Here is a 15307-nt window from a genome sequence, read left to right on the forward strand (position 1 = left end):
AGTTTATTACTCCTCTATAGATAATCTCATGTAAAGACGAAACAATAACAAGATAAACTTTTTATGAGAATTCAGAAATTTGTCTCTAGCTAAGAATTAAGTGGAATGCCCTTTGCACACTTCCTCTATTTACAGAGTAAAGTGTCTACCAATGCCTACTTATGAAACAAGTTTGTTTCATCTAAACCAAGCATATGAAACAAGTGTTTGTTTTATTCAAAGGTTATCAATGAAACAATATATGTTCCATCAGAATTAACCATTAAATGTAGGTTACCAATTATTAGTGATGATTGAAGTCAAACAATACAAACGAAATAAACTAACAAAATCACAAAAACGAGACAGAGGGCAGGCGATGAGACGTCAAATTGAGACTCTGTTATAAACAAGTGACAAGTCGTCGCTTATAGGCGATGAGTTGGTGCTTTCCAACAGTTTTTCAATTTGCGTTTTTCTTTATTAATCATATTTTGGACTTGCTATTTATTGCATATTGTCTCACTACTACACTTAGTATGTAGTATATATAATTTAGGTCTTTATATACTCTAAACGTCCAACATTTTGGAACGGGAAAGTACAACATTTGGATTTTGCATTATTAATTATTATTCATCCTATTAATTTGTGTTTAGTTTTTAATATATAAGTTAACACATATAAGTGGAAGCTTGTTGGATTTATAATGCTAGGATTATTAGTATTCACTTTTTATATTTTTTATTATACATAATTAAAGATATTAAGAGTCAAGTCAAATTAATAAATTAAAATACGTAAAAAATCAAATTTTTTAAACATTTTGAAACAAAGCAAATAACGTAAAGTGTCAAAATGGAGAAAATCAATCTAGTGATTTACTTCATTTAATTATCATTATTATTAATTTAATCCGATTAATCCATTAATTATCATAATCATTGGATAATATTCCACTATTATATTTTATTTATATTTACAAATTTTTTCAAATTAATTTTATCTTCAAGTTATCTATACATTATTAATGTTCTCACCATGTTGTTTATCTTTGTGCAATTATGTGATGTGCTATCAGGAGGACAAAAAGAATAAGCTATTGTACACTTCTATCTAAGATAGAAAATTTTCAAATCTCAGCATCGTAATTTTTAAATCTCTATAAAAATAAAGTTAAAAAAATAATAATAAAATAAATAAAATTTAAAAACATAAATTAAAATTATAAAACTCTCATTCTATCTAATTGCGAGGTAAATAATGGTAATAACAATTTGGTAAATCACTTGTATGTGGCAAGTATTTATTGGTTTATAACTTAAATGAATTTGTTTTTTTTTATTTTGATTATTTTATTAGTTTTTCTTTTGTCTTTATATTATGCTGATTTATAAATAACTGTGATTAACTTAGATTCACTATAAATATTTAAGGGAGTAAAAAACGTCAAACTAATAGAATTAAGGTAAGTAAAGGTGGAAATGAAGTAAATGTAAAAGAGATGGAATGAGAGTAAACTAAAAATATGAATAAAAAAGATGATGATTTCCCTCACTTGGAGTAAAATGTTCCCCCATCCTCACCTTAGGTAAATTTATACCCTATTAATATAAGTGAACTAATTGCTATTTTATTCATTCTTCATTACTTTCTAACCAATTCTTCCACATCTCTAACAATCAAATTCCTTTAGTTTTCTATCTAACTAACCCCATTTTATTACTTTGACTTTTATTTACCTCCTTAAATATTTACACTCAATCCAAGCGAGAAGGGTGATTTGTTAACTTCACAAATATGAGAGAAATTGTCACATCTGATGATTCAAAAGAACAAAGAGGAATGGCTAAGAAGCGCGGACGAAACATCAAAGGAAGATCAAAGGAAGAGAACAGAGGATCGAGAATCAGAAATTCAAAGGCAAGATTTTTCATTGAACAAAACCATGCAAAAACCACAATTCACAGCATAAATGAGCCAAATTTGAAATTAGGGAGTAGATTAATGAAATAAATATCAATTAAAGAACTTACTAGTTGATTGGATAGGATGATTAATACTGCATCGAAGTGTTGATTGAGTGCTGATGGGTGTCTTCCATGAACAGTGAGAGAGAGATTATCAAATGAGAATGGAGGGAAAGAAAAAATAAAGAAAATATAACATTTCAAGAGTTATAAAATGAAGTCACGTGCGGTCAAGTGTAAAGTCAAAGACCCACTTGACAGTCAACTAACTGATTCTGTCAAGTGGTAGTATTTTGCAAACGTTTATGTCATTTAAGGTAGTTTTTTGCAAAAAAAAAAAAAAGTTAGATTAGGTAGTTTTTTTGTAATTTTTCCATTTTTATTTGTCACTATTAATGGAAAATAATGCCATAATGCTATTTTGCCATCAACAAATCATTTCTTTTATACTTGATACTCTCTCCAATTCAGAGTACATGTCTTATTAATTTGTACAAATGAAACATTTTTGTTTTGGTCCCCTCTGAATTTGTAGACGAAGAAAGGGTCGTTTCTGAGGGAAGTTTTGAGGTGCAACCGCTTAAGGCTTAGCTTATAAAAGGGCCCAAATTGAGTTAACCCTTATTATTAAAATTTGATTTGTGTATAAGTACCTTATCATTATATGATCTTAAATTTGTAGATTTATTTGACATTTATGTGATGGAGAAAAAGAAATTATATGCATAGTTGAGAAAAAAAAAACTTTAATTATATTAGGACCCTTTTTTTATGTTTCGCCTAGGACACAAAAAGGGCCAGAAACGACACTAGATGTAGACACCTTTTATTATGGTATTCTTCTTATGTTAATATTTATGCAACTGTTAAATGAGACATATCAATGTATGTTCTACTGATCATGCATTTAGAAATGCCCAAATAAATTTGTTTGTGTATATATTAAGATACTTGATGGTATCTTTGGCAATTTGGAGTTTATTTTCAAATGTTAATTGGATCAAATTAATACTATGTTTTGCAAATTTTAAATTTGAAAATGGGAGATTGGGTCAATTCCATAGAATTGCAATTATAATGTAAAATTTGATCAAGTATCAAAATTTGCAAATTTCAAGTATATATGTGTCATTTACAATTCTTGAATTTGAATATCAAAATTAAATTCCATATATTCAAATAAATTCTATGTTGTCAAACATTACCTGAGGTAATTTCATTTGATGTTTTAAAACTTATACTTCAACTGTACTAATAAAGAACAATTCATGATCATTTTACTTTTATAAATTCTTAATTCTAATATTTCAATTTGTAAACTATATTAATAAATAAAAAGTTCACACAATGATCCAAAAATAATGGTCGAAATTATGAAAAATCGAAGAAAAACGATATGCAATGGTTGATATCACAGGAGAGAAATAAGACTAATTCCATATAATAAATGTTGTAGTGCAATGCATGTTATTAGTATGTAAGTACATATAAAATAAATCTTAAATAAAAATGCATGTTATTAGTATAAAATTATAATATTTCTTATAAAATTATTTATCTAGTTGTGATATATTACTCATATATTTATAATATGTTAATATTACTTTGGTAGAAAGTATTATAATTTGATATATTCGTATGTTAATTTGGTAGAAAGTACTAATATAGTAAAATACCATATCATGTAATCTCAATTCAGCTAATAAATATATTCCATGTGACAAAGTTTTGTATTTAAAGATGTCGATTGGAATTTTCTAATTTTTTGTTAAATTATATGATGTTGTAAAATCAGCACGGAACGAAATGCTTTTCCGATTATAAGTAAAGACCATACTCAATCAACTAATATTTACTAAATTAATTAATTTTTAATGAACTAAATTTATTTTTATTCAAAGTGAAATTATATATTCTTGTTATTGAGATTGTTGCTAAAAGTGAACTTACTTTCAATAGCCTTATTTTTGTTAAAAGTAAACTTATTTTTGATAACATTACGTACACCGAAGGAAGTATAAATTATAGTTTTAAGGTAAACAATTAATCGATGCTAAATTTAAAGGATTGCTTTTCTTATAGCTATATACTCCCTTACGTTTTCATATATTTTTTCAAAAAAAATTAAAAATTTTAGTGTTAAATTTTAACTATTATTTCTTATTGATCTATATAAAAAAAACATAGTCGTCCGAATTATGATACATAAACAAATCAAGTTTCTAAAATTTTTAAAAATTTACAGTTAAAATTATTTAAATTTTAAGTTTGCATTGAGATCTACGAAAAAAGTAAATGGAAAGATTAAATAAAAACAAAATCAGTATTTTTAAGATAAATCTTATATCTAAATCGTACTTAATAGTAATACTAATACTAATAATAAATTCTAATACATATCCAAGGTGCATGAATGATGGATGAGGGAAATTAATAAAAGATGGAGTAAGATTAATTTTAAAAATAATAATCCTAATCTTAATTTAAAAAGGTGAAAAAGGGAAGAAAGGGACAAGGACGGAAACCTAAGTAGAAGTGAGTAAAAACAATGGACTGACGACATTAGATTTGTTGTAAAACCATCAAAACCACCTGATGAGTTTCCAAAAATATATCTATAAATATCATAAATTCCATTCTGTTTAATCTACCATTTTCAATCTAAACCTAAAGCTTCAAACATTCATACTTTTACTCTACTCATATTTAAAATTTTATTGATAATATTGATTGTATAATAATAATGGAAAAAAATATGGCAGAATCCCCCCTTGAGCAAAGGCTAGCCATGGCAAAACGCTGCTCTCATGGTATGATACATTAGATTTTATTTTCTTAGTTACTTCTTCCCTTCCTCCTTTTGAATTCAAATAGATTTGCATCCTAATGGAGTTTGGCAAGATGGCAAACTGGGCGGGCGGGTGTGCTACCCCTTTTCCATATGTATACAGTATACCTACCTAATGTTTTTATACCCATCATCTAATACCCATTATTTGAGTCGGTCCAATAGAAATTATCTTACTGAAAGACCGTCTCTTTTGACAATTTTTGTTCATAATTTTGATTTTAATAGTTTTGATTTTGACAATTTTAATTTTGTTCATAAATGTGTATAGCTTAGTTGTGGTCCATGAACCTTTATTTTGCTGACCCGACTCAATAGATTCTTTTGAACTCATCATGGAGTATATTGTTAACGTTTATGGCCCAGTGGGCCATTGAATTTTTATTCAGTGTGTTTGAATAATGTTTTGATTTTGAACATAGTATGAAAGTTTGATTTACATTATAATAATTATTGTGTTGTTAATTATTGAATGAAGTATTTTGATGAAAAACAGAGGGTGTTGTTGCTGGAGCAAAAGCTGCTGTTGTTGCTGGATTTGCTACAGCAATGCCAACTGTGAGTTTTTTTCTACATTATTATCATGATACTAATTATTAATTAATACTCTCTTCGGATTCATAATCAGATTAGATCGTTTTAATTTTCTGCACAAAACATGTAAATAATAAGACTAACAATATGTTGGATAACATTTTAGGAAAAAAAAAATTGAGTTTTCCTTTTAAATCTTTGTAATGTTGAAAATTTTCTTATACCACAAAATGCAACGCTTTTTAATTCTCTTTAATTATTTTTCTTTAATTTCCCTTCTCTCTCCTTTTGATATTAAAGTGAAGAAATATCATTTCTTTATGCCCTCTCATTCACTTCCGTCCAAATTTTACATCCAATTATTGTGTAAAACGATCAGACAAGTTTTTTAATACAAGAACAAATAAGGTCAGATAAGACAAGACAAGTCAAATGTAAAAATGTTTTAAGATGTTGATATACAACAAATAAGGGGAATATAAGTTTAGATATTAGAAATTGACAGCTAATCTTAATAAGTGAATGGTGATGTTAACCTACAGATAGCAAGTGCAAGAATGTTACCATGGGCTAGGGCTAATCTCAACCCCACTGCACAAGCCCTCATAATTTCAACTGGTATATATATAACTTTTATTTCCCGTATTAAACATTTTTTTAATAAGTGAACTTTATTATTTCTTCCATTTATTGATCTTTTTGTTTCAAAGATTTACCAACACTTTATTGTGTATTTGCAAATGATAGTGGCAGGAGCAGCATATTTCATTGTAGCTGACAAAACTGTGCTAAAATCAGCACGTCAAAACTCCTTCAACCAAGATGGAAAGCACACCATTAAACCATAAATTTCAAATGCCAGAAGCCTGAGCCTGGCTCATGGCTTTCAGGCTTTGTCACCGATGGTTGATGATGACAACGATGATGACGAAACATAGGATGATCTGATCTTGATGTTGATTATACTTCTTAAATTACATTGAGATTTGAGAGTCAAATCTTGTATTGATCTACCCTTATGTTATATATCCCAATAAAATTGTTTTTCCCTTTAAAAGCAATAGTTTAGCTCCATTTGTTAGTAACTGCTACTATTTACTTACAGTAAGATTCAATAGTCCTATACTGATATGCTAACAGCCTAACATGGATCTGACACCAACCTTAAGTCCCAGAAAATTTTAGTTGAAGCGCAGTGTTATGTTATATACTCTAACAACTCGACTTAACACACACAAGTTGGGGAATTCCAATATATGGGTGTATGGTTGCCTTTCCCAAAAGAATCTCAGTACTATCTTTTTATTCATGTGAAGTTGCAAAATGATGTATGAATCCAAATTGTGAGTTTTCAAACTCCGTCTAGTTGGGAGTTTCAAGTGGCATCGGGGTAATAGACTGTAGGGAAAGTGATATAAGTATTTTCAACTCATGCTGTTGAGTGTGTCTAAGTAATTTACCTTGGTTCGTTGGATGGATGCATAGTAGTATGCATTAGTGGTCTTATGGTTGGATGCATAGTACCATGTCCAGGACTCCAGGTGCTTGGGCAAGCATCATATTGCTTGAGTGAAAACCCTATTTGCTCCGACGAACACATATGTTTGACAAGTTTTTAGATGGATTAACATTTAGTGCTTGGCTCAGCACATGTGTGTTATAGACTGTTATGCAATTATACCAAGAATTACCAAAAAAAAAAAAAACGAACCAAATAGAATATAAAGAAGAATACAATTAAGAAACATAAAAACAATAAACTGAATAATACTTCCTGTATTCTTGTTATTGAACTGTTACAAAATACAAGATATAGAGGATCCTTCGAGTGGTCCCAAACTCCTATGCGAATTAATCACCCAAAACATACAAGCATACCCACGATAGAAGACCCTCAACTATATATATATACAAGACTCTAAGAATAATCCCCTAATAAAAGTGAAAGACTAATAGTAAAAAAAGTTAATAATGCCCTTGGACCCTTCAACCTAATTCATATCCCATATATATACCTCAAGTCCTTATTTCTACAAAAAAGACAGAGAAATCTTCAAATAGGGTTTGAAGATTGAGAATGAACGGTTGAGTGTGATTAAACACTAGACATTCTTGGGTTTAGTGGGTGATATTAATGAGAACTTCCCACTTGTAGTTGTACTCAAGCATCATAAATACATTTGAGTTCCCCTAATTTGGGTTGGTTTTATAGTCTTTCATTGATTTGCATGAAGGATTTTCTCACCTTCCAAAATGGTGAGTTCTTGATTCTATTCTTTTTTTCTTCAATTTCATACATTCTTGTTCATGTATGCTTTTCAATTGTTCATGCATTGAGTATATATGTGCAAAATTGATTGTGGACACTTGAACCCTAAATTATTAGCCACTTAGACCTCACAAATTGGTATCAAGAGCAAGATTGCAATTGTTGTAGGGGTTTAGAGTTTCAATTTGTAGTTGAATTGCAATTGGGTTCATTAAAATTTCTTGAAAGTTGTAGAAGTTTGCGATATTTTTTAAGCGTGGCTAGATCAAAGTTTGATAATGATAAATTTGATAAAAATGTCAACTTCAGTTGTGGAAGTTGAAGAAAGAGTCATTAGTCCAAAATGGCTTAGAGAAGGGTAGTCTTGGGAAAAACTAGAAGACCATCAACAATGTCGGAAGAGGAATTCGATGAGATCGACTTGAAATGACTCACCTAAATGCAATCGACTCTTTCAAATGAGGTATCGAGGGAAGTTGCAAAGGAGGAGACAACGTCGGGGCTATAATCAATGTTAGAATCGCTTTACTTGACGAAGTCAATTGTTATCGAAGAGCAAGCTCTATGACTTCAAACTCGAGGAAGGTAAATCCTTGAAATGTCATCTTGACAGAGTTTGATTCTATTGTCATGGACTTTGAAAATATAGATGTTACTCTGGATGGTGAGGACTCAACTATTAAATTGTTATGTTCTTTACCTTCCGAAGATAAGTATTGGAAACAATTAAGTATGGTAGGGAATAGGGATGAGATAACTCTTGAGGAAGTCAATTGGGCCTTATTACAAACAGAGTTGATTTAGAATTAATTAATAATGACGACAACTCACATGTTACTGATGAGGATCTTGTAGAAAGGGGTAGGCAAAAGGAGAAGGGTAGTTCAAGCAGAGCCAAAAATAATTCTGAATCAAGGTCTATGTTTAAGTAATATGGAAACATTGTTTGTCACAGTTGCCAAAATTGAGGTCACATTAACAAAGTTTACACGAATAGGAGGCAAGATAAGGTTAAGGAGATTGTTAGTAGTGCTTATGGGAGTTTATCAGTTGTTGCTCAAAATGATATTGATGATAGTTATCTAATTCTTCTTGAGGTTGTTGAGACAAGGAAAGCTCAAATGAACAATGGATCTTGATTCGAATTGTTCTTTCAATATCACACCAATAGGCCTTGATTCTCTACTCATGATTGTGTTAAGGTGTAGTTGTTCAAATGGACAACAATTTGGTTAGTAATACTGGGGATTGGGGCAGTTAGGACAAATACGTTTGATGGCATAGGTCAAACCTTATCAAATGTTCATCATGTTTCGGATAAGAAGAGCATGTTATAATAAGGTGCCATGGTTAGCATGGTGGTGGGTGAATTCTTGATAAGGATAGATTGAAAGTTACTATAGCCCCTCTTGTATGAGATCGTTTTACCGTGAGACGAGTCTATTCAAAAGATCCATTATGCTAAAAGTTTTTATTATTGGGCTATTAACCCAAGTACATGGCAAGTCTCACGGTGAGACCGTCTGATAAAAGAATTGGTGAAGTTACTAAAGGTGTCTAGTGGTTGTGAAGGAATAAGGATTCAGTATATATGTTGGTCAGATCGACAGTTGATGGGCCGACATCAACATTATGTTCCACAATGTCCGATTTCGACTATTCTAGATAGTAGCGTATGAGGCTTAAGAAAATGAGTGAAAGAGGCGGGGCAGAACTACGTAATGAATCAAGAAGGGGGACCACAATTGAGAATCACTTACTCTAGGAAGGGGACAAGAAGGACAAAGCAAGGATAGCATAAACCAAGGGATAGCTGTATTTCCTTTTTTAGTAGTACTTTTTGAGTAGTGCCTTAGTGGTAATATACCATTGTTAGAGAGACAAGGATGAGTAGTAGTAGTAGTTTATATACCTGGGATTGTAATGAGTAATGTTTATGTTTTTGATGTGTAATGCCTTTAGCTATTTTGGAGTGAAAGCCACTCGAAGTGCTTGATTAATCAATACACAATCCTTTTCTCAATCTATTATTGTTACTTGCTGCTTTCATATTGTTGTACTGTGCAACTTCTGAAAAACAGCCTCTGCACCCGCTGCCACCGTAGCTGCCACCTTTTGAGGTGAATCCCGTGCCACCGGCTTAACAAACTATCTAGGTCTTGTTACCATTGTATTCTTAATAAGCAAAGAAACTTTTAGGGTTTAAAGATCATTGTATGTGAGGATTCAGAGTCACAAAAGGGAAGATTTGAATGCGTGACTAAACAATAGAAACTTTTGGGGTTTTGAATGAGATTAGTGAGAAGTATTCACCTGTATTCTCTGTACAATTGTACTCAAGCATCAAAATAACAATTGACTTCCCCTTGTTTGGGTAGATTTATGAAGAATTTTTCAAACTCCCAATCATCTTGTTCATGTATGCTTTTCAATTGTTCAAACTTTGATTATGTATGTGCAAAAATTTATTATGCACAACCTAAACCCTAGATTTTTAGCCACTTAACATATATTCAATTAAGATGAAGAGTTTCTGTAACATGTACAGCGATAGTTAGCATGATTTCTGTGTAAATAAGATGAGATCATATTAGAAGGAAGAGAGTATTCACCATTGATCCATACATGAACACTGCCCATCTTTGAAATGATGGAAACGACTACGATCTCTGGCAATTATCTCCCTGTTGAAAATCTTTGATATGAGCTTTGTAGCAGAATGACAATTTCCACATACCCTCAAGTTCTTAACAATCCTGATAGTTGTTCCTGGTTTGGTGCTAATCAACCCATAGGCGATTGCTAACCTCTCACTATGATGACTTAATGCCCCTTCTTTCCATTCCTCATCCATGTCATAAAGCACCTCAGATGTATCAGGGACATGACCATTCAAGGATAGAAGCCTATCAACTTCATCCACCATCTCATATATTGCTTCGCTTTGTGGGTGCAGTTTATCCCCCACAAGAAACTCATGAACAATGCTATTGATTTCGATTGAAGTACAGCCGGGAACTTTCTTCATTCCAAGGTCGTTTAGCCTCGTTCTTACTCTAGCTACATCATCCCATCTACTTGCATTAGCATACACGTTTGACAGAAGGACATAAGGCCCAGGGTTGTTGGGTTCTAGTTCAAAAAGACGTTTGGCAACTTTTTCAGCCATTTCAACCTTCTTGTGGAGCTTACAAGCTGCAAGAAGAGAACCCCATATAGCACCATCTGGTTCAATTGGCATAGTATCCATAAGGGCTTCTGCTTCATCAAACAACCCTGCTCGCGCAAGTAGATCAATCATGCAGCCATAGTGATGTATCTTTGGCGGAATTTTATAATCTTGGACCATAGAATTGAAGTATTCACGACCAAGATCTACCAAACCAGCTTGAGTACAAGCCGATAAAATACCCACAAATGTGATATCATCCGGTTTGAATCCTTCATTCACCATCCTCGAGAAAAGATCAATAGCATGGGTTGCATCTCCATGCATGGCTAGTCCAGAAAGCATGGCATTCCATGAAGCTAGGGATCTACTTTCCATGCTATCAAAAACCTGTTTTGCGGCCTCTATATCACCACATTTTGCATACATGTTAATTAGGCTTGTAAACAGAGCAGTGTTCGTAGTTAAGTGGTTAAAATTTCTGCCTATACATGCATGAATCCATTTTCCATAATCAAGAGCGCCTAAATGAGCACAAGCTGGAAGAACATTTAAGAAGGTAACATCATTTGGAACAACATGAAGTTCTAGCATTTCTCTAAACAAACATAAAGCATCTTTATACAAGCTCCCATGAGTGTACCCACCAATCATCACATTCCATGAAATCAAGTCCTTTTGAGGTAATCCCTCGAACAAACTCCAAGCAGTTGTAGGATCACCACACTTTGCATACATATCAATCATCGCATTAACAACTTTAAGATTTGTTCCAAAACCATTTGCGTCAATCCAAGATCTAACCCACTTCCCAAACTCAAGTTTACTCGATTGAGCACAAGCTGAAACTATACTAAGCATGGTACTCTCATTAGGCATAACCTCTGCCCTTAACATCTCTTCAAAAAACGCTATAGACTCATCAAATTGATTGCTTTGAACATATCCTGCAATCATGGCATTCCACGATACGACATCTTTAACAGGCATTTCATCGAAAACCTTACGTGCATTCTCCAAATAACCCTTTGATGAATACCCAGTAATAAGTGCTGTATAAGAAATAGGATCTCTCAGAGAACTTTTATCGAACACTTGTCGTGCACAAATCAAATCCCCATTTTGCGCATACATATTGATCAAAGAAGTATGTACAAATGGATCCGCATCGAGCCCGAGTTTCAAAACATGCCCATGAACTTGTTTCCCTGTATGGCTACTTCCCAATTTTGCACAACTCTTCAAAACAAAAGGAAAAGTATAAGAATTTGGACAAACATCAGAAAAGAGCATTTGAATATAAAAATCTATAGCATTAATTGGGTAAGAACTCAAAGAATGCCCTCTAATTAGAGTGTTCCAAATAAGAGTATTTGGATTATCAATCGACTTGAATATTGAAACTGCATACGACAGATCTCCAGAGGGATTTATGGCACAAAATTCAATGATTTTACTTAGAGCAAATTGGGTATTGTGGAGGCCTGTTTTGATAATTTGTGAATGAATTTGTTTTAGGGTTTGAATGTTTTTGCAATTGGAGAGTAGAGAAAGAGATGGTTGAGATTGAAGGAGGTTGTAAGGTGGGTCTGAATTTTGAAGGAAATGAAGAGGAGAAAGGAGAACTGCAGTTGAAATGGTAGCCATTTTCTTACTGGTTTTTTATCTTTGTTTTGTGAAGAAGGAATGGATAATAATTTACTAAAGAACCGTTAGTTCTTTGTCCCGCCATAAATAACTGTCCAACTTGTATTACCAAATACTCCCTACGTTCCTAAGAGAAAAGTTCTTGCTTTTTTATTTACGTTGTTTTATTTGTTGTTCTCATTAATAATTTTTTTATTTATATTACAAATTTTTGATAAAAATAAACTTATTTATCCTCATTTTAACATTTTAATAATGCTTATGGTCCCATATATCTTTCACTAACTTTATTTTAACATTTTTATATTTCTTATGGTCTCACATGTTTCCTACTAATTTTATAAAAATATTTTTTTATTAGTTGTGAATTTGTGATCCCTATATTTTTTCCACTAACTGAAATAGACTACATTTAATAAAGCTTAATTATAAGTTTATTAAGCTGATTGAGGTTATTAAGTAAGTTAATTCGAGTAATAATATTATTATTTTGATAATATTGACTCAAGTATTTGATTTGTTAACATTTTCAAGAAAGAGGTATATTTTATTTAATGTATAAAATTCGTATAAAGAATACTTCGATAAAAATGTATTTTGATTATATTTTATTAATTGATTACTATCTTATCTTTATAAAAATAAATTTAATTAAAGTTTTGAAAAATAAATTCCTAAATGCAATCCTTATCCACACTACCAATTACTTATTTCATAAATCGCCTATTATACCCTTACAGCATGTCTTATATAAGACTGTCTTACGATAAGACGGCTTTAATAGAATTTAATGGGTCAAAGCTAAAAATAAACCCCTTTTACCATCAATAAACCGACACAGATCTTCCCTCACATTGAAATCCAATCGACACACCCATCCCCTTCCCTTCATCCTCTACTCTTTCCTTCTCTCTCTCCCAATACTCCTGCGCACCACCAGCCGCACAGCCCTCCCCCACGAACAACCACGAGCAGCAGGGGCTGCGTGGTCTCTTCCAAGCAGTAGAGCAGGCCGCGTGTACCCTCACAACAGTCGGTTGTCCCTAGTGCCGCCACTCCTTCCCTTGGTCCACCACCACCACAACAACCACCTACAATCTTACCTTAAGTTGAAAGGTCCTTCAATGGTGATTGAGGTAATCCACAAACTATTCTATTTAAGTATTAATTGAATGTTTTAAAGTAGTTTGGTATTTGTGGATTCAATTTGGGGTTTTTAAATCAAATTTAAGCATCAACTTGAATTTAATTAGAGTATATGAGTTTAATTAGTAATTGGGTTCTTGCTAGTGTTGATTAGTATTGGTTATTTGGGTTATTTGATTTCTAGTATAAAACTTGGTATTGTGGATTTTGAAATTTCAGTTTCGAAACTGAACTTTTTGTTTTGGCTATTTTGGGGATGGTTCTGATTGTTTTTGGGTTCTTATGTCTTCTTGATATTTGTACAACTTTGAGTTGCGGTCGTGTGGGCACTTGAATCACCCCGAGATGAGTTTGTATGAGGAAACTATGTCCAAAATACTAGTAGACTGTCATAAAGATCGACAATGAGGTTCCGTTTTGTTCTGTCCGAATTTGTGTTGCTGTTTTTGAAATAGTTAGAGTCGTTTTGGGGTTTTGGTGTCTTCATGAGATTTGTAGAGCTTCGATTCGCGATTACATGGGCACTTGAATCGCTCCAAAATGAGTTTATATGAGAGAGTTATGTTCAAAATAGTGAAATACTAGCAGGCTGTCTTGAAAATCCATAATGAACCTTCTGTTTTGGCTATTTTGGGATCGTTTTAATTGTTTCTGGATTTTAGTGTCTTAATAAGAATAGTAGAGCTCGGAGTAATGGTCGCGTAGCCACTTAAATCGTCTCATTTGGTTTTCGTATGAGTGAGTTATGTCTGTTTTAGTAATAGGTGTCCTAAAACCATTACGGGATTCCTAATTTGGGATCAAGAGATACGGAAATTAATTGGATAATTAAATATTTTTGGATGAAGTATTAGATTCTGTTGAGACTTGTTGATTGTAGGAAGAACAATGACCTTTGTGTTTAATAAAATACATTCTAATAGATTTAGGGTCTTGGTGTAACTTTAAATCCTTGTGAATCTTGATATGTAAGTATGAGATGGATGGACATTGAATTTACGAAATTGGTGGAATATAGTTGTTTATAAGAAAGTATTGGGTAATTGATATTCTTGAATCGACTGTGAGATTTTAAAGGTTAGAATGCTAGCATAACTCTTGGTTAAGCTGCGGTCTTAGGTTGAGATGTAATAATTTACATGTTAGTATAGTAGTATCGAACGCTCTATAGTGACGTTGTGATCTTGTTATGCTCCAGGAGACGATATCATCGAAGAACCCTTCTAGTTGATAGCTGGATTCGTTACCTTGAAGCGACATCGTCGGTGAGTAGTAGCAGTCCCTTAAAGGGTCTGGCTAGACTACTTTCTTGAAAATAAACTTTTTACTAAAGCTCTTTTGAATTGGAAATTGTTGAGACAAATGTTGTTGTGAATGCTTATGCTGATATTATGATATGGTCAATGGATCGGGCTTGCGAGCTGGTCATTGAGGGAGTTGAGGAACATTGTTCCCTACTCCCTGTTTTTGAAGCGAATTGTCATTGAGATATTAATTAGCTTCACCCGAGAGTGACATAACCTTAGAGCTATGGATGTTCCTCTCAACTAAACTCCCTGTGCGCACATAGATCTAGGGAACTGATGTTGCTTTTAAACCTATGATATGAATTACTGTGTTTTGTTGTTTTGGATTGTTACTTCTCATTCAGTTTAATCTGACCCTCTGTTGTTTCTATCTTTTAGTTTGATTACAGATCGGAACCGGTCGAGAACGATGGGTTAGCGGTGATTGAATAGCGTTCC

The 15307-nt window shown here is 32.5% G+C and overlaps 2 protein-coding genes across 2 annotated transcripts; one reads left to right on the top strand and one right to left on the bottom strand.

Moving 5' to 3' along the window:
* The first annotated feature begins 4598 nt into the window (after positions 1-4598).
* Positions 4599-6517, top strand: LOC130814547 (early nodulin-93-like). Its single transcript, XM_057680646.1, has 4 exons — positions 4599-4759; positions 5294-5355; positions 5874-5949; positions 6079-6517. The coding sequence occupies exons 1-4, from the start codon at positions 4693-4695 to the stop codon at positions 6177-6179; spliced, it is 306 nt and encodes a 101-aa protein (XP_057536629.1). The 5' UTR covers positions 4599-4692; the 3' UTR covers positions 6180-6517.
* Positions 6518-7431: 914 nt separating this feature from the next.
* On the bottom strand, positions 7432-12491 carry LOC130814546 (pentatricopeptide repeat-containing protein At1g08070, chloroplastic). The gene has a single exon (XM_057680644.1). It carries the CDS (start codon positions 12414-12416, stop codon positions 10209-10211), a length of 2208 nt encoding a protein of 735 aa, XP_057536627.1. The 5' UTR covers positions 12417-12491; the 3' UTR covers positions 7432-10208.
* Positions 12492-15307: the final 2816 nt, after the last annotated feature.

This window comes from Amaranthus tricolor, chromosome 6 (genome assembly GCF_026212465.1).
Source record: "Amaranthus tricolor cultivar Red isolate AtriRed21 chromosome 6, ASM2621246v1, whole genome shotgun sequence".
NCBI lineage: Eukaryota > Viridiplantae > Streptophyta > Magnoliopsida > Caryophyllales > Amaranthaceae > Amaranthus > Amaranthus tricolor.